General features: G+C 40.6%; 1 protein-coding gene across 1 annotated transcript in view; it reads left to right on the plus strand.

Moving 5' to 3' along the window:
- Window positions 1-2354: 2354 nt before the first annotated feature.
- The window catches only part of DPYD (dihydropyrimidine dehydrogenase), a 317433-nt gene continuing 299096 nt past the window's right edge, over window positions 2355-20691 (plus strand). The window contains exon 1 of the mRNA XM_042818948.1: window positions 2355-2458. Coding sequence (XP_042674882.1) covers window positions 2420-2458 — 39 coding nt within the window. The 5' untranslated portion in view covers window positions 2355-2419. The remainder of the gene's footprint in view (window positions 2459-20691) is intronic.

Below are 20691 nucleotides of genomic sequence, written 5' to 3' on the forward strand. Positions count from 1 at the left end.
ATATATCACTGCCAGAATTTGAATGCTGAACTTTCAGAGTTACAGCTTACCCTTTAAACTCACAGATTAACTGCTGCAGTGGCTGGAGGAGGAATAGTTTGTTTTAGATTGCAGGCTGTGTTCCTGGAACCATTCAGATTGGAAGGGCATGGCCTTGCTCTGCTGCTGCTCTGCCCTCCCAGCAAGCAGCTGTCCTTGCAACAGGCAGTGGCTGGAAGCTTTCGTAGAAAGCTCACATGCAATTATTTCTTTGACATGTGAGTGAATTTTACCTGAAGAGCATGTGGAACAAAAGGTTAATGGCAATTTTTCAAAAGCCTATAACTCAACCAAGCCTCAATGGCATTTCATGCTGGCACTGAAAGTTTGGTTTTTAGCATACATGCTCTGTTTCTGCATTTGAAACCCTTCTGGGAGAGGAGGAGGGGAAGCCAGAGGCTTGGAAATTCAGGAAAAAAATAGCTAAAAGTACATTAGGCTGTGTGGAACCTCTCAAAATTTCTTAATTTAGAAAAATGGGGACTTCAGAATATGTGTATTCTGAGGGATGCTGCACATGCCTCCCTGTTTCTGGTCATTTATTTCCTGAAACAAAGTTCAGCTATAGAGATGCTCAGTGCTGGTAAGAGCAGAATTGCTGCAACTAAGAATCCATGTAAATGCTGTTACTATTCATTGGGTTTAGTGGGGCAATAGTCTTATGGGTACCTGGTCCTTGATGTGAAAGTAACCAGGGATTTGTAACCTGCTGAGAGAGAGAAAAAGGCGTTGACACCTTCCCCCAAAAGCGGGAGATCTTCAAAAAGCTATTACCTGTGACAGCTCAGAACCTGGCAGTGTTCAGAACAGCTGAAGTCTGGTGGCTGCTGCTTGGCTCTGCTAATACAACCTGTATTTAGAACAATTGGATTAGAATATGAGCTGCAGGCAGCTGGATGCTAAGCAATGCATTTCACTTATATGGAAAATATCCCTTGTGGAAATGACTTGTGGGCCTAAATGCACTCTTCCATCCAATGTGTATCTGTGGGTCAGGAGCACACCCACACTGACTATCAGCAAAGCCAGTGTTAATGGTTACAGATGGGTGCTAGCAGTGCAGGGGCACTGCTCCTAGTTCTCCTGTCAACACTTCAGTTGGTTGGCATGGACAATTGTTCACAGGTGCTGTCATGTGTTATGCTGAGAAGGATTGGGGAAAGTCAGCTCTTGCTCAGAACTCAGGGCCACAGCCTTATTTCTCCACATTTTATATGGTAAGCTGTCTCCACTGGGCATCTCAAAAGTGCTCATTTGTGAAGGTAGATGTAATGTTATTGTAACTACAGTTATGATTTTTTTTTTGTGCTCTCTAAGAGGCACTCTTAGGATATGTGAAAGGAAGAAAATCAAAGGACCCAAAGACACAGTGATGCTACTTGCACCTCTTCAGCAAGTAAGAGTTTAAATTTTAAAAATATTGATAATGCTATAATAACAAAAAGTAGGGTCGAAAGTTAACTGGATAATATGAGTGCTGTAAAACATGTTGAGAGCTGGATCTGAGATTCTCAAGGAGAATGTATGTGGTAAACTTCTTGGCACACAAATAGGAAAATCAAAGATTGAGTATGTACTGAAGTCCTCTGTACTTGTGAAGCCGAAAAACCAGCTCTGAAGTGCTTTGAGATCACAGGTGTGGTGCCTGTGTGGTGCCTGGATGTACTGTCTGGAAACAGATGTGATCAGCTGTTCAGCATTTTTTTAATGCTGAATACTTCTGGTGTTGTAAGGTAGCAGGGAAGACAAACCCCTTTGCATACAGTGTTACAGTGGGAATGTTTTTTTCAGTGGTACTGTAAATATTGTCTTCGAGGTGTCAAACCACCCATCTATTGGAGAGAAGAGAATGTTTCAGAGTGCACAGGTGCAGCACCTGGCTACCCTGGGGCACCCCTTGGGCACGGCTGCTGCTGCTGCGGGCCGGAGCTGTTCCCGAGGGCGCAGGGAAGGTTTAGTTCTCGCTGAGGAGGGGAAGGCTCTTCTTCGGCCGTCTCAAGCGCTGTTGGCTGCGACGCTCTCATGGAGGTGAGGCAGCAGGCCCTCGACGGGCCCCGCCGGTGGCAAGACGAGGGCAAAGGCGGACGGGCCGCGCGTGCCAGCTGAACCCGGGGCGCTGCCGCGTGCTTGACGGCGGTGCACGCAGCTCCGGCGGGGGCGGGCCGGGCCGCTCCTCCCTCCGCGGCCTCGAGGTGAACCCGGTCGCGGGGGCCGCCGCGGCCCCTGCCCTCAGGGCGCCCCGTGAGGCGCGCGGCGCTGCGGGGAGGCCGCCCGCCCACTGGGGCGTTGCAGCCCGGGCTGCCGGCTCCGCCTCCTCCCGCGTTCCGCTCCACTCCGGAGCTGCGGGGAGCCGGGGGAAGGCGGTGGCGGTGCGGACAGCATGGCTCGGGTGCTGAGCCGGGACCCGGTGGACATTGAGGTACCCACTCGCCCTGCCGGGGAGGGCGGCTGTGGCTGGCGGGGAGGGGGCTCCGCCCGGCCGGGAGCGCCCGGCGAAGTTTGGCTGCGGGGGGCAGAGTCTCGCCGCCGTTGCGAGCTCCGTGCTTCCGCGGCTCCGCTCGTCGTGCCGACCCGGGGCAGCCCCTGGCTCCGCAGCCCCCGTCGGGGCTGCTCTGGTTCTGCGCGGCGGCGCCGCTCCGTTTTGCGAGAGGCGTCCAGGCTCGGCCCGATGTACGGGGCAGCTGCGAGCCGATGGGCGTGTGGGGGCGGTGCCTCCCCTCCTCCCAGCCCGACACTTCCCGCAGCCGCGTTCTCCAGGGTCGGGCCCGCGTCCCCGGGAGGAGGTCAGGTGCTCTGGTGCGGCGCAGCGTGGCTGAGCGGCGCGGGGGGGGGGGGGGGGCGCTGCAGTGCCCGCGGGTCTCTGCCCTCGGGTGCCTTTCTGCGGGCCAGGCTGAGCGCGTGGCACAGCGGGACCGCAGCGGCATCCTTGCTCTGAAGTTGTGTGCGAGTTTGCTGAGAGTCAGCCTGCAGCTTTGGAACGGGGCCTGGACGTGGTCCGGCACGAGATAGGGAAGAGGGCGAGTGGCTCAGTGGGTGCTACCTCTGCTCCTGCCTGCTGCACCCTGCCTGTCTGTGGGCTTCAGCTGCTTGAGGGAGTCCAGCAGAAACACAGCAGCAATATTACCACTTCTAGCCGGCAGTCTCATCCTCTCTTGTGTGACACAACTTTTACAGTGGCATATCTTGAATCCTAAAATATTAGGTTTAGGGTGTACTGCTTGCTAAGGAGTCAGCACTTGTAAAAATGCGCAGCAGCCACACTCTGGCTCGGGTATGCCAGTTTTATTATCAGTTTTCCTGAATTTTTATGCCCAGTCCATCCCCTAACTAAGCTACTACTCAGACCTCTATTAACATCCTCAACACTGATACAAGTGGTCTGACAAACTGAGCTGTGGAATGGACAGGAAGAACAAACTTCTGGAAGTCCTCTTGGATGGGAGGGTGTCACTGTGGTATGAAGTTGGTGCTGCTCTATCAGCTCAGTGTTTTCAAAGCAGCTAATCTATGATTTTTCTTTGTATTGGAGTTCAGTTTTCCATTTGATTTTAGTAGTAAAGGCTTTTGAATACTTCTCCTGGTTACTTTTTTTTTAAAATTCAGAATATTTCGAGGATTGTTACATTGCATTTCTAGCCAAGTACAACTCGTTCAAAGAATAATGAGATGTGGGATAACATTTATAATGGTATACAGCACAATGTGGTTTAGAAGGTGGATATTGAGAAAGACCAGTGTTTTCTTTGCTCTCAGGTTACAGTTACAAACTTTAGTCAGCTCTTCCTGGGTTACTTTTCTTTCAGTGCTCATTTCATTTGCCATGAAAATGATGGCAGGCTACTTCTAACCAAACGTGTTGTCCTTTCCCCGTCTGGCTGACGAAATTTAGTCACTACATGATTTGTCTCCCAGATGAATATATCAATAATTACTAATAGTCCACTTGCAACTCTTACTTATTTTCCTGCATGTGACTTTTTGGGGCTTAAAAAAAAAAAAGTATGTTTAGTATATTAGTATATTTTCTATAATAATGTAGTATATTTTTTCCTTGAAGTTGGAAAAGTGTGTGTTAGTAAAACTGATATCATTGTAGAGAAACAATTTTCATAAAATGCCCTGTTCAGCTGTTATACTGCAGACCAGAAGGTGATCAAAACATTCAGGATTTGCTGCCTCTTCTTATGTTGACACACTTCTCTGCTCAATAACTAGAGTTCTAAGAATACTTACCTCAGCGATTCATGTAATTAACATATGAAATATGACCTTTGTAGTGCTGATGCTACTTTGTGTTTATATACCTAAGGCCATATAAGAAGGCTGATATCACTGGCTCAAGAGGAGCAAAGAAGCTGTGCTAGAAGTTGCTAAAATCACAGCCAGTTCTCACATTGTTATAAGTAAATCCAGAAAGTTGTCCCTGAGGAATCTCCTTTTCCCTGGTTGGCTTAGCCAGTAGCTTCAGCTGCATCCTGTCCTGGAAATCCTTTGGCCGCTGTTTTACTGAAGGAGATAATGAAATCAGAGATATTGTTCTATAGATCTACTTTCTAATTCTGTAAGTCTAGGAACTTCACAACTAAAATATATATATACTTTGTCCCTGGAATTCAAAAGCAAAAACCACCACCAACAAGGAAAAGACCCATGAAACCCAAATAATTCCTTTCTTGTCAGTGTTTGCAAATAATCCAGGCATTATTTACGGGCCTCATGCACACCTCCTCCAGGCATACTCTAGGAAAGCATACCTTACTTTTTTAAGATATTTTTTCATATCAATGTGTGCAAACCGTTTGCAATTATTTCTTTTAGAAACTTGAGGATTTTTTTTAAAGCTGTCAGATCCAGTACTCAGGAGTTAATGAACTGCTAAAACTACAAAATGCTGATTAGAATCTTAATTCAGTTTATTGAATTTGAGCAAGCCAACACAACTGCATATGTTTTCCTGATTGCATTCCAGTCAAAGTCCAGATTCACCACAATAATGAGCTTTTTTAGATGAGTTCTGGACATTTTCAAGCAGGATGCATAGGAACATCAAACACTGCCCAGCAGATGACTGCCTGCTCTTCAGGGCAGTCTGTGTGTGTGGCTGGCAGGTCTTGGTTGCTGCACTCCTCCTTGTCCTCTCATTTGGTGGTGTTAGGGTGCTGGTACCTTTCTGGGTCTTTGTTGACCACTCTATAGTCAGTTGGAGCAGAACTCTCAAGCTTCCTTGGTGAAGGCTCCTCCTTGCCACAGTAGAAATACTGTCACACTGTCCTCATCAACCTAAAGCACTGACAGCAAATTAGCAACCACCTTACTACATACCTCAGTGTGGAACAGTATTATCATTCTTGTAGTGGGTGGAGAGAGGGTATGCTGGGGTTCCACAAATCCAGCATTGCAATGAATCATCTATTGCTGACATGTAGAGGGGTGGAATGCTGGAGAGTTGTAATCTCTTGCTAAGGTCATGTTCTGAGAGCAGTCTGTTGGTCATCTGAGAGTTACCAGGTTATGTTTATGGCATGTGTAAAATAACAAATGTCATCCCTATAGCTTTCTAGCTTTCTCTTCATTTGGCTTTAGGAAGTCTAGATAGCTTTTAAATAACACCTGTTTGAAAAGTTGTTGTAAAATTCATTTGCATACTTTTATTTGCCTTTATGTTAGATGATGGTTGCTTACTTATTGCTGTACTGCACTTCTATTTCTGTGATGGTGTCATAAATAAATTGTTGCCCATTGTGAACCAAAGCTTCGCAAGATTCATTAGCTGCAGGGTAAAGGCAGAATTTCCTGAGGGTGCTCATCTAAGGGAGGACACAGGAGGCTCTGTGTCCAGGCTGGTAGGCTGTGATCTTGCTCAGCTGCTAGGCGCACACTGTTCTCTGAGGGCTGCTGATGGAGCTGCATGAGGTTATGGCCTGTGCAGTCAGCACCCCCTGAACTCTGGGACTGCAGCTGATCCCAGGGCTGAGAATGGTGGGAAATGGCCTGCTGGTCCCATGGTCTGTGCTGCTACCTACCAGGTGTCTTTCAGCCTGATGTAAGCTTTATTTTGTAACCTGCAGTCCCCGCACTGCTTAAAGCAGCAGACCTGACAGCAGTGAAGGTTCTTTTGCTGGGATATTTACTTAGCTTGTTCCTTCTAGTTCCTTCTTCCACACTGTGAGAACAAGTTAAGCAAGTTTCCCCTGACATGTCTATTCTTCTCCAAGGATAGATGGACTAGAAGTGTGAAAACACTGTGTGTAGCATAGGAAATGAAGCTACAGCTGAGAGCTAAGCCCTAACTCCTGTAAACCATAACTTAGGTAAGGGTTGAAAAATAAAGAAAAATGTAAGAATAAAATTCAGGAAACCTCTAGTAAGATGGGGAATCCTGCCCGTCAGCATGGTCCTGAGAACTGCTAGGGAAAGGTTGTGAATAAATAGCTGAAGCTTTCTTTGATTGAGGCCAGGCTTTTATTTTAAAAGCGCCAACTGCTACAGTCTCTCTCTGTTTTGGAGATACCTGTCATTTGTTTGAAGTTCCATAATGAAGTTTCAAAGCATAAAATTATTTTTTAGATAAATGCTTTGTAGCTTGCTATGATGATCAGATGGCTGTTCTTGATTGATAGCTGCATCTGCTGAGGGTCATTCAGTGAGGAAACAAAACTCCCTTTTTGTTTGATGAGTTTCTCTGAAGCTTCCATTGTGTGAGTGGCTTTGTTGTAATAGTCTCAGCTGAGTGGAACAGCAGTGACTGCATGATGGCCCCATAAGCTGTTATAGACCATGGTGATCAGGTATGTCTTGAACACCACGATGTACTCCTGAGGTGAAAGCCTGGGTTGGTGTGTGGCAAGGAGGCTTCTGCAAGTGGCACTTCTGGCCTTTCATGCTGCACGTTCAAATCCTGCTGATGTTCAAAGACATGTAAATTCATGCCTCCACTGCAGGTAGTCTGCAAAAATTTTGGTGTTGAAATTCACTCAGGCCCTCTGAAGCAATGATATTGAAAGAAAAAAACTCTTGTTTTTTGTTGTTCTTCAGCCTTAGAATTTTACTGCTGTTCATGAAGTAAACTTTCAATTTTTTTCTACATTTTAAAAAATTTTCTTTTTTGTAAGATAACCGTAAGATAGGATTAAAAAAAACCCTGCTATTTTCACCCTTTCTTGTAGCTGGTATTTATGAGAAATGCCTGCTTTGGTGAGACTTGTGGTAGTTTTTGCTGTCATGAACAATTTTGAAAACAAAAAGGAATAAATTCATTTTCTCTTTTATTACATGAATGGACTTCATGATGGTTTAATGTAGACTGGATGAGTGTTATTGTTTCTTCTGTCGGTGTTTCTGTAACCATGCAGAGCTGTCGCATCTCTTAAGTAAGTGGAACTCTGATGTCAAGATGTGGTCCGTGGGGCTGAGTTTGTGCCTGGCTGCAGGGTGCAGGCTGCTGGGGGGAAGCATGGAGGAGACTGGCTGTCATGCAGGCAGTCTGTGGAGCTTTTGGAGCTCGTTTGCTTGCACCCAAGGTTGTCTCCATCCTACAAGCCAGTATGTATGTGCTATGCAATCTGTGTTAGCCAAAAGCACATGCTGCTGCTTTTCAGAAGAGCGTGTCTTTAAAAATTCGTTGTCTATCCTATCATATACATTGTGGCCATGTCTGTATAATGACCCTGGAAACACAAACAGCTGGCACGGACCTGGGGACACGCTTCTGCATAAAACATTGAGAAGAGCTGGAATCACCGCTGCCAGCAGAATGGGGCTGCGCGTGCCCTGCCTGCTGTGCTGCACTCACCCTTTGGCAGCACAGGGCTCACATCAAACCAGCTTTCTCTGCCTCTCTGGTTGCTTGGCAACCTCCCGGCTCTTATTAGCATATGATTTCTATGCCTTTTTTATTTCATCAGTGCAGTGTTACATGCGCTGCTCCCTGCCCTGTGCTGTTGCCTTTGTGAAGAGCAGGATTTGTGCCTCTATGTAAGACTTGGGCAAGGATGATTTGGAGTTAGGAAACCTTTGGCTACAGATGTCTTATCAAACTCGGAGAGTGGCATTTGTGCGGGCATGTTATTCAAAATCAATTCATTTTCATTTGCTATCATTTTTTTGCGTCAAGGGCAGAATTCTTGTGGATCAGAACAGCATAAATCTCTGGCATCCTTAAACACAGAGAGCGTCAGCTTGCTAAATGATGAGAGGTCTATGCAGATCTTGGTGGTCTGTATGCAGTTCAAATGTGGTGCCATAATTTAAGATGAAGTTAAAGAATTGAGTGGTGGAAATGAAATAAATCTTCTGATTATCTTCTTGCAAGGAAATAAGAACACTTTGCCTTCAAATTGTCTGGTTGTAGTTTATGAAGTTAGAGGCAAATCGGACTGGGTCTTAAGTTTTAACTTCAAATTGTGTTTGTTTTTCTTTTCATAGATTGCTACAACTATGAGGAATGCCCAAATCTCTTTTGCTGTTGCAAATGACAAAGAACATAAGATTCAAGTTGACAAATCGCTTTAAATATCAGAGAACACTTTCATTACTAAAAATCACAAAACATATTAAGGTTTAAGTGACAAAGTGAGTACATCTGGGGACTACTTAGATCAAGATACGCATAGCTTTTCTTAATGTTAACCTTACAATAAGCTATTACATAGTTAAGCTGTGGTAGAGTCACCATCCTCAACCCAAAGGGATCAATCATTCTTGCAAGTATGGAATGCAAATCTTTGTAAAGCAATTCCAATGTGAAGAAATGACTTTCTAACTTTCCACAGCTGCCTTACAACACTAGACGACCACATCATCTGAATGAGTTTCTTGTCTGTATCAAACTAATAAGTGCATTTGTGAGAGCTGACCTCTCACATAACTAAGCGATAGGACTAGAGGGAATGGCCTCAGGTTGTGCCAGAAGTTCAGGTTGAATATTAGGAAAAAACATTCTCTGGAAGTGATATCAGGCACTGTAATGGGCTGCCTGGAGAGACAGTGAAGTCACTGTCCCTGGAGGTGTTCAAGAAAAGTTTGAATGTTGTACAGAGGAACACTGTTTATTGGTGAAATGTTGGTAGCACGTGGATGGTTGGACTGGATGATCTTGGAGGTCTTTTCCAGCTTTGGTGATTCTGAGTTTAGAGTAAGTGGTTTAAACAGTGATCAGCCTCAGGAAAAGGCATGAGAAGTCTCAACTGGCTTAGGCATCCCTGACTCCTGCACAGTAAGGGTGTTGGAGTGACTTTCTCTACAACTATAAGATGGGCAGTGCTTGGGTAGTGCTGCTCAGGACAAATACTACCAGACCTTTGGTGTGTAACTTCAGAACAAACAGAATAAACCTCTTGTTTGGAGGTGGACTGAGTTGGGCAATTTCACTTCTGCCCTCTGTCGTAATACTTAGCTGTATGAAGTACCTGGTCTCTTGCTCTAGTCACAGATACCTGTTGAAGCAGATGTCAAATTTTGAGTGTTTTTGGGTCCAGCAGAGATATCATGATATAAAAATGGATGAAGCCTATGGATAAAAGTATTTTGGGTTTTAAAAAATGCTTCCAGTATTTATATGCATGTCTACAGAATGCTTTAATAGCACAATAAATATTAACATGCGATGACTTTTTTATTAGTAAATTTAAAGCGATAAACACAATGAAGTCCTTGAAAATACCATCTCTGCTCAAGCCAAGGTTCAATTTTATTTTCAGTATGACATTTGCTGCCTGAAGTATTACAAGTGGCTTGACCTTAAAATTACGTTTCCTTTAGTTCATTGAAATGGTTGGCCTTTCCAGTCTGACTTGACATTGGCAGCACAAATGGGGGAAGACGGACATGCTTGCCTGTGACTTCAAGCTAATTAAAAAAAATATCTGTTGTATCTAAATATTTCTATGTAGATGGGATGGTAGTCATTAGTTAAAAGCAATCATGATGTATTCCGACATTTTAATTTTGGGTTCAAAACCAATTACATATGTAATTAAAGGGAAAACTATCCAGGCAGCCAGACTGTCTGATTTACACGCACTGTGCTGGTGTGTGTAGGTTTTTAACAGATGTACCTGTGCATGCTGCTTTGGGAATGTGGAAATGAGGTGTAAAAATTGAAAGCTGCTTTGATAACTGTTAATCTCTTCTTCCCAGCGATGCTCTTCTTTCAAGTATTGGGCAAATGAGCAAAATAATTTGCTTTATATTTATTATGGAGTTTGGACTGTGCCATTTTCAGATGGTTGCATTGTTGTGATGCTTTGTATATTAATATATTACTGCATGCTTTTCTTATGCTCTTGTGACTTAAAGTATCTCTCAGGTTTTATTTAAATTGAACATTCTGTTGGAATGAGCTATCCTGGTTAGGATTTGCTCAGCCACTAGGACATCTCAGTGACTTGGAGTGAATGCAGCACTGCTGGGTTCTAGGCGGCTCCTTCCAGCTACAGCTGCTGGCTCTGTACTGTGCTCTCCTCCAGCCCTGAGAGGTCACTGTGTTGCTCAGCCACATTTCCAGCATTCGTTACAGAATGGTGCTGTGCTTTGAAGGGGAAACTTCAGTCTTGAGGTGAAAGGACAGAAGCGAGGATGCGTCTTTGTGGGTGTGGAGAAATGGGCTGATGCATGGAGGGATCCAGGGGGAAGGAGAAATAAAATAGGCTCTTATCTGCAAGACTGCAAGCGAGCTATCGCAGAATTTAACAATTGCAGCATTTTCCTTTACAGCCTTTGCATCATTAACATCTGTGCTACCATCTAGCTCATTATAAAATGCCTGTTTTTGCCTTGGTTCTGAAGGGCATTGTACAAAACCCCTTTCCATTCTGCTCTTAACAATAAGACAGCTCCCCTCCCATCCAGGCATGTCTAGCATCTATGCACAACTCCAGAATGCATGTGTAAAAGTAGGGAGAAGTGTTAGAATAGGCTATTAAAAATGTAGACCCATAATGTGATTAAAGAAGATTGGAGGTATAAAAAGAGGTTTTACACCTGGAAGTTATTATAGTTATTTAGATTGAGTGAGAATAATAACCAATTGTTTTCTAAGATGTATGACACATTTATGAAAAACCTTGAAGGATAAATGGATCTTTTTAGTATGCTACTTCCACAAAGGACTCTATGAATAAAATAATAGTGAGAGAACTCTCAGTGGATGCTGAATACTGCTAATTGATGAAATTATTACTTATTACGCTGCAACTGAACTCTGCTTAGAAACACTATTTTCAGTATGATTTTTTTGAAAATGACAGCTGAAATGTAAGAGGCTTTGTATTGAAAATGAATAGTGATAATTTCTTGATATCTTTGAAATGAAGGATATTTCAATGACAGTTAAAACTGAGAAAAGTGATTTTTTTTTTTTTTAAGTACTCGGATCATGGAATATTGCTGTGAAAATGAAATGAACTTTTCTGAAATCAATAGCATAGAGTTGATATGGATTTATGAGGCATTAAAAATTCTTAGTATTCTTATTTATAATGAAGCAGTCAATTATTTGTGTCAGCAGTCTTCATATTATGTCACATGTTAAGGTTAGAAATGAGGTTTTTGAGATAGAATTTTCCTAAATGCAACGGCTACACCCTAATTGTAAACTAAATCAGCGTTGAAGAAGCGCTCCATCACTTACTGCTCAGGGCAAGAATGGGAGTGAGTACCAGATTTGCCACTGATTTACTGCTGACAGATTTCAAACTGGCTGATTTTATTTTTCTTGGTATGTCATTTTAGGTCCCTGTATTGACTTTCAAGGAATGTTTTCAGTAATTAGTGTGAGAATCTGTGTATTGCATGTGGTGTAGTATTTGGGAATATAACTGCATGTGAATACAGGATCTGATTTCAACCTTGATAAATGTATTCATCAGTTTTAGGGGTATAATAACTCCATCCCTGTCAATATCAGCAGTTTTCTAACTCTGAGGGGCAGCATCCTCTTGTATGAGTTTGAACATGCACTTACGTGTGTGCATGCTGATGGGAACATTTTGAGGTGGGTGATTAGAGATTATTCCCAGACCTATGAATTCTGCTTCTGTTTTAACACCATGTTTGATAATGCCTTTTCTTCGGTTCCAATTAAAAATTCAAAATTCTAACAGTTTTATGAAGCTTGTACATAGCTCTTCTAAACAGATGGAAGTGAGAGTAACAAAAGGCTTTGGGAGGGAAAAAAATCCAATGAGATAACCACAGCAGAAGTTGATCTAGAACACTGGTGATTAAAATGCAGGAACGAGTACAGCAGAGCAGAAAAAGACAAATACTATCCACTTAGAAAATCTCCAGGCTGAGTAAATGCTAGCATTTTGATGTGGCAGAGGTAACTGATACTACTGACTGAAGGGCCAACTCCTCTGTCGGTAGGGTAGGATAAGAAAGTTTTCAGAACTGTGAATTATTCACTCTCAAATGAAGCAGTCGCGTGCCTGTTTTCAAACCTTGGCACTGGGGAGGAGGTTCTGTCAGATAAAGAAGAGCAGGAAATTACCTAAAGCATTTATCTAATGGTTACCAGGGTACTTTTCATTTGTATAATTCCTAGTCTACTAAGTATTGTTGCGTAAGCTGCAGCTGTTTCTGTTACTCTTCAGTATGTGCTGTTCCTCTTACCAAACTACGAAGAAAATGATGGTGATCTGAGACAAGGGTTCTGAGATGTTTCCATTCTAAATGAATGAAGGAAGCTTTGGGGTATATTATAGTCTAGGGTAGTCCAGGGGAGAGGGTTTTGTCTTCTTAAAAAGAGAGGAATTATTTTTTCTGAAGATCCAGTGCTTAAAGTCTGCCTTTTAGCAACTGGAAATTCAAAGCTTTAGAATCATTACTGTACATTTATAGGATAACTGATTGTGTTTTTATAATTTAGAAATTTATAATTTAGAAACTATAAAAGTGATAATTCTTCCCCATTCAGAGGTCTCATTGCACAAATGTAATTTGGCTTATTAAGTAAGATTGAAAAATGCTACATCAAATGCTCATCATAAAATGCTTAAAATTTTGCCCATAAGAATGAGACAAAGTAGGGTAGATCAGAACCCAAATGTTTGCTGTCATATTTTGAGATTAAGCACCTTAATTGGGTTATTCTGTTCTTTTTAAGAGTATCACAACTGCTTCTCTCCCACATGTTCAGTCATGTTTAGTGTCAGATTTAAAAAAATCAAAATTGTTGAATACAAGTGAAGAACTCCAAGGAATTGTTTTCTTTTTCCCCATTATCAATACATTTTTGTTGCCTTCTGAAATGCGTGTGGCACCTCATTTATTTATGGAGTCATATCATATGGGATTTCTTTGCTTAACGGTGACTGTAGGAATAATCTGTAGCTCTGCATAGGAAAACAGATAAAAAAAGGAAAATTTGGCCACAGTGTCCTCCTGCCTTACTTGCATTGGATGCCAGTTTTTATTCCTTGAAAACTGTGTTGTTATCGAAAGTCTGAAAAATACTTTCATTTGTAGCCTCAGGTATCAATCTCTTATTCCTTGTAAACAATTATCAAACTCTTCATGTTTTGACTTTGCTTCTACAGGCTTAGCGTTTCCTTTTTGGCCAAATACTCTTTTGTATGCACAAGATTACTACGAAATCAGTAGTGAAACTACAGTAGTGAAACTGAAAGCATCAATTTGGTATTTTACCATTGCATTAAACAGTTGCCACTGAAATTTTCTCATTTGCTGCTTCTTAGTGTTGCAACAGATTTAGAAAGTCAACATAGATATGCTTGGCACACTGGTCTAAGTATAAAAGCCCTTCACACATGCTTTAAGCAGTTAATGTAGTAGTTCTTTCGCATGTGTATTGTCACCATCATCCTTGCATTTCAAGTCCATTTATTGGACTTTGAAAATCACCTTTAACAAAGTTTTCAGAACATTACTTCTCTCAGCTGAAATTAGTTCTGCTGTTTTTGCCAATGATTAAATTTAAAGCAATAATAACTTTAATGCTAATTTCTCTCCTATGATCAAAAGTCAGCAGAGCATTCACTTTTCATTAACTGACATGTCTGCAATGTGAGTTTGGTCTCTCTGGTTAAGCAAACAAACACCTGTAATTGCAGTTGAGTGGAGGTTTAATCTGAGGGGTTCAATTGTTGGGATACAATGGCTTATTTTTGGTTTTGGCACTAAAGCTATTTAAAAAGGCAATCGAGCTTGTCTTCTCTATCAGTTGTTTTGTCAGTTGCAGGAAAGTGAAAGTAGAATGTAAATGTATGTGTATGGTGATCTTATGGACTTAAAATGACTCCCTGTATGAGTGAGCAGTTATAAATGTTATTTAGTAGTCCTTGAATAAAACAGCAATTGCATAATTCAGTGTGCTAGTGATTGAGACATAGATAAATATAGTGAGGAAGCAAAAAAACTTTTTAGACCTTTGAAGTAAACTTAAAGCTTCAGAAAAAATATAAAGAGGGAAGATATTTTTTTATCAGGAAGATGAAGAAGGTACCAGGTTGTGGGGACTATGGCTGTGCTTGCTTTGAAAAAAATAGCAGTGAAGGAGCCAGAGTTGGCTGTGATGATGAGTTGATGTGCTTTTTTTTTTTTATTTTTATTTTTATTTTTTTTGCATTTATTCAATCAGTTGGATGATTAAAGATTATACAGTTCACGAGATAAAATGTATTAAAAGGTTAAATGTAGGCTTAGAAGGATAACTGCACTAAAACTTAAACCTGAAAAACTAAAAACTTTTAAACCTCTGAAGACTGTGCCCAGCTATGCCTTCTCTGAATTTGATGTGGTAACACAAATAGCTTCTGATATGGTGTATTGTTTATGATGTGAAAGTGAGGCCTTATCACAGAGCAGGGTGCTCTGGAGTGACCTCAGGTCCTGAGGACTTTGGATTGCGGTGCTATAACATTGAGCCCACTTCAATCTGCATAGCTTTTAATGTGTTGAATATATGAATAATTCACTGAATGCTGGGATACTACCTGGATACTTAACTTCAAGCACAGAGGGTGAGTATTCTCTTCAGTTTTCTTTGTGAGGGTCAAGGCACTTCTGCAGAGATGAGTTATGTCAAGGCAAGCACATGCTGAGCTTCCAAAGGAGTAATTTACCACCCAGAGCTCTGCTAATAGAGAACAGAGTTTGTTATCTATGGGAAGCAAGTAATGCTTATGTTTCCCATTTTAATAAACCTCTTATATTTTACAGTAGTACCTAGCATAAATACAGTGCTGAGGTGGAGAAATCAAGTTCTTAATGTCAAAACTAACGTATCTGCAAAATTAGGCAGACTGTGCATGTGGTTGTGTATATTTCTTCTTTGTTAATTGCTGAAGCATGAAGTTCACTTGTATAACGAAGTTCCGGAGGTATTCAATATTTTGTTAACATAGGTATATGCAAAAATAAGTCTTCACTGATGAACTCACTTTTGATGGTGATTTATAGAACTACTCAATTTAAGAGACAGTATTTACATAATGTGCATTTGGGTGAAATCTAGTGGTAAAAATGGTAATGCTGCTTTCTACATAACTGACACTGGATCTAGGACTGCACCTCAAAGACGACTGCACGCTCTGATGTTATTGCTATAAAGTAAAACTACTCTCACTACAGACCACAGGCTGTGTGAGGAAAGGAAGATGCCAGGAATGAGTTTGTTCTGATATAAAAGCAGTCTGTCATATGGGCAAATGTAAAACTACTTGGAAATGTAAAGAGGAAAATGTGGCATCTAATGGCTAAGTTAAGCCAGTGACCAGTGTGGAATTAGAACATGCTTACCATAAGGTAATGCACTGACATCAAGTTCTTGATCTTTTTTGAGTCTCTGAACTCATGAGGCTCAGAGAAGAAATAAGTGTTGTGATTCAAAGTGGGATGCTGTCCCAGGTATGGCCTGACTGCCCTGCCCAGTGTGCTGCAGGGCTCAGTGCCTGACCCCAGCCCCGGCCCCTCCTCAGCCTCGCTTCATCTGCCTGCGGCGTGTCTGCTTTGCTGGCATGGAACATGGTCAGAAACTGTTTGTCCATCCAGGAAGGGAACCCCTCTTCTAACTCTTTGGATGCTGAGGACTCTTATTTGAAGATAGAATGGTAATATAAATCATTGGCCATGGAAAATTTTACCTGAGGAGTTTATCCTGGTTTATAGAGAGGATTGTATCTTGCCACTGTGATACATTATAATATAAACGGGATCACAGCCAGTGTGTGCCTTTGTCCATACATGCAGCCATTTGTCTTAACAGAAATGTATCCGGTAACGCACAGAAAAAAATTCTGGGGGGTTTCTCTCAAACTCCTTGCTGTCTGGGATAATTTTTGATTCTAGATTTAAGGATGTCTGAAGGTTGACCATGATATTCCCATGTTGTTTGTTGTAGTTTTCCATTTTGTCTGACTTTATTTGACATCGTCATCTCACAATTAAATCAGGCCTGACTAATGTGAAAGCACATTGTTCTTTTTTGAAATATCTCAAAAAGTCATCCAAATGTCTAAGCTGTATATTATCTGTATATTAAGTAGATTATAACGTTTTTCTCATTGGTTCAAGACTTCCATTGAAAAAAAATACAAATTTGACACAAATATTTGTTTGAGGCACTCTATTGTATTACTCTTAATCTTAAAGGTCCCTTCCAACTCAAACCATTCTATGATACTATATAATAGCAGGATAGAGAAACTCCCAACTTTCCCCATGTCCTCAGATAACAAAAAATGATGTAGAATTGGCTTCTAGAAAACATATCATGACTATTTATTTTTTTTAATCTTGATTATCTTTTAATATTTTGAATTGTTTTTGAACTAGGATGTTTCCTTGCTCATCTGGTGGTGGAATTTGTACTTGTAGCCATTAGGGACTTTGCATGATGGCTGAAGTGCTGCATCTGTTAGTGCTTCATGCAGCTTTCCTGAAGGCCTAGCAGATGTGAAAGATAAAGTAAACTAAGCAATGGAAAATGAGGTATTAGTAGATAGAGTCATCTTTTTGTTAGCTGACAGAATTCTTAAACACTCATTATTCTGGGTCATTCAATCTCATGAAAACAAATACTTCTACTTCAGGTTATTTGGTCTTTCACTGACGAGCACTTAATAAAATTAGCTTCATGTACTAGAAAACAACAGGAGAAAGACTCTAGTTACTTGCTTCTGTCAGTAGTTCAACACTTGCATAGCTCTGAAATTAATTGTTTACTATGCTCATTACTCTTAGAAAAAATAAATATGTTCTCATTATGCTCACTTGGTGAACATATGTACCTTGCAATACATTTAATGTTACTTGCTGTGAGGAAGATTACAACTCTTTTTAAGGAAATTGGGTAGATTAATGGAATGGGGTGGGTTAAATTGCTCTCCACATGCATTCCCTAGAATGCCTAGCCCAATGCTGAATTTTAATTGATATATATATACATATAGGCTGCTCTGAATGTAATGCCTCCTATTTATTTTAATGAAAACTACAACAGATACATATAGCTATTTGATAGAGCAAATTCTCAGTGATAAAACACTATTTTTCAACACAGTCACTACCATTAGCTATTCACTTTCACCAGTGATAAACAAGAGCCCGCAAGCTGTGGTTGTAAAAGCCTGCACCAGCACAGACATGACCCACTGTTTCACTCACAGCTGTTATCTAAGAAGATGTTGTCCAGACAGTCCAGCCAAGATTAGCAGTGTGTTCCACAGTCTTCAAACCAGTATGGGACCTGGCATTATCATGTTGCAAGAAAAAGGTGGTCTTCTCTCATCTGACTTTGGAGTTTGAGCTTTCGCCTTTGTCCTTGTCACAATATGGTGGTCAGAGTTGATGGCTTGTCCAGTTTTCAGGAAATTGAGAAGAATCCGCCCCATTTCTGCCCCATAAGACAGTGCACAGCACTTTATGCAAATTTTCAGATTTGTCCCTCTGCTGCCATCTGTCATACAGCCACAATGTAATAGAATATTGGTGAGAAGGTTCAACCTCTATAACCGTACCACCAACATCCACCTCTGCCATTGTGGGCCAACATAGTAGGATGCATTACTTCCGGATCATCCCTCATATAAAGCAGTTTAGCTAAGGATGCTCAGTAAAGCAACTGGAGTAAAATAAGATACAACCTGTGTATTGCAGCGGCTGAACTGAACTTTATGGTAAAATGAACCAAATAATGCTTGAGATCAGATTTATGCTCATATTTTGTATATGAACAGTTGCATTTTCAGTGACTTTGTTATGGCTTTATGCTCACTGATCTATGGTGAGCCTCAGCAGGGGCTGTTATTAAGAAACTTCCCTGTGTGCTGGAGGAAGTGGACAGAAGCCATGAAAATAATTGTCTTATCAATAAGCCTATACAGTTTTAGTGCTGTGACCTGTGCCAGAGCCTGAAGTGGTCTTTTTTGGTCCCTATTCTACCTTTTGATTTACCAGTTGCAAAAATGAGGATCACTTAGGAATAAATACTCCTGATGTAACTCATTGGTGTCAGCTGTAGTTCTTCCAGAGACAGAGAGTAACCTTCAGTGTTCAATTTTTAACCAGGCTTTCTGTTCTAAGCGAGTGCTAAGGTCCAGGTGACTGGGATGTCTTGCTAGGGTTGTTAATTTGAAAAAGATGTGGAATACTTCAAAGCTGAGTTTGTGGGGGGGGAAAAAAAAAAAAAGAAGCTTTAAAACTCCATAAATCTTACAAAGACTGTGCTAGATGAGTAGGACTTCTCTAAGACTGCCTTGAAGGTACTGCAGTCCCATTGATGATGTAAGTTGTACTTTCTTAACACTGTTGTCTGAATTTGGCCCATGAAACAGACTTCAATCTTAAGATGTGGGTTTTGGAAGATGGAAGAGCCTTGTGTATTTCACACTTATTATTGATATGTTAACTTGTCAGGAACAAAGGCTATTTAGTCTCAGTGCAATATAATACTATAAGAAAATGTATGCCTTGGTAGTAGAAGTGGCATCATTCTATAAAAGACTGCAATCCAGTTTGAAAGCAGAAGCAAGAAGAAAAATTTTCCAGGAATTTATCTTAAGACTATACAGAAGAAAGTCTGCCTTTGTGTATGCACTGTGTTTGTTCATGGCAGAACTCAGAGCTCAGGAGTTCAAGCTAAAGTGTGCATTTCCTGTTACTTGTGAAAATGTCTATAGAAACTGGGCCTTCCTGTTCTCTCACTCACCATTTTCTACTTTTTACTTTACATCCTTCAGTTAGGAAGTTCAGTAAGAAAGCAGGAAAACATTGCTCAAATCTTTTTTTTTTCCATGATGTCATGCTAGTACATCATCATCTTTGGAGTTCAGATCTCTTTCTATCTTTTCCTACTTGGCATTGAAACATTACAAACAAGCATAGTGCTTCTAAAACTTTCTATTTTTTTCTGAATATGCTTTTAATTAAAGATCAAATTTACTTACAATAGCTTCTTAAGATTTTCAACTAAAAGGATGACTTTATAAGATGGAAATAAGATGGCTATGACACTTTCTAATGAAATAAATGTCTGGTGTAGAGAATTATATTAATACTGGATTACTGCAGGACAATGTGAAATCTGTCTTGAATTATCTGGAAATGCTGCACCAGAAATAAGACTCCCAACAATAGAATGTGTTTCTATCCCAAGTGACTGCCTTGAAATCACTTATTTTGGAGTAATATTAAATCAAAGACTTGAAAAATTACTCACTGAAGTATAACATGCTGTTTTAAAAGCTTCTATAGCCTTTTCATTAATAGATGATAGTGAAGATTAGATAACTATTTTTTTCATGTGGACTTGTTAATCGTAGCCTTTAAAGTAGAAGCTGAGCAATAAACATCTAATGAATAGCTTATGGCAAGTTTATTCTTTCTTAGAAGCAGTGTTGGCGCAGATCAACATAAACCATTTATTGTTAACTTCTCAAAATTTAAAAACAGTAGCTATGACTTAAACGTGCCACATGTATGTTAGATATCAGTAGTTTATAGTGCTTTAGGGTACTTGCAACTTAAGTTAGTTTACATTATTCACAACAAATATCTTCCATTCTAGAAATGAATATATTAGAAAATATTAGAATATATCAGAAAAAGAAACTATTCTTTAGTATTTTTAGGTTATCTTAGTATTGTAAAAGGTATGGAAGAGCAAACTGTCATGGATGATTATTAAATTCCTTACTGTACTGGATTTTGAGTGAATCTGTAGAGGCAGTATTCTAACTCATCTGTGTAAATAATAGAAGAATACTTTGGTGGTGCCAGTAACTGTCATTGTGGTACGAGGCTGCTAGTTCAACTCCAGTATGCATAGTGTTCAGCTTTGCCAAGAGGATGCACACAATATGAGCCATATTTCTGTGTATTTACAACCCTGTTTCTTTCTTCATCAACACAGTACCTAAACAGATTCCTGTGAAAATGCAGCAGCTTTATGCTCAGATTAGCAGTTATTAATGAAAATGGATTTGTGCCTACTTTGTTTTTATTTTTATAAGTATAATCACCTGCACTAAAAGTAAATATATAATTTATTGGTACTCAATGACTAGTCAAATAGCATCTTAAAGTGAGGTCCAGTCTTCACAGTACTCTAAAAAGGGATGTAGTATGTATCCACCAGCTCCATTTGGGAATTTGAATATTGTTTTTACAACATTAGGAAAGATCAAATGACAG

Source organism: Centrocercus urophasianus, unplaced genomic scaffold, assembly GCF_019232065.1.
Source record: "Centrocercus urophasianus isolate 14NV4802_14NV808 unplaced genomic scaffold, USGS_Curo_1.0 seq_18, whole genome shotgun sequence".
NCBI classification, from domain to species: domain Eukaryota; kingdom Metazoa; phylum Chordata; class Aves; order Galliformes; family Phasianidae; genus Centrocercus; species Centrocercus urophasianus.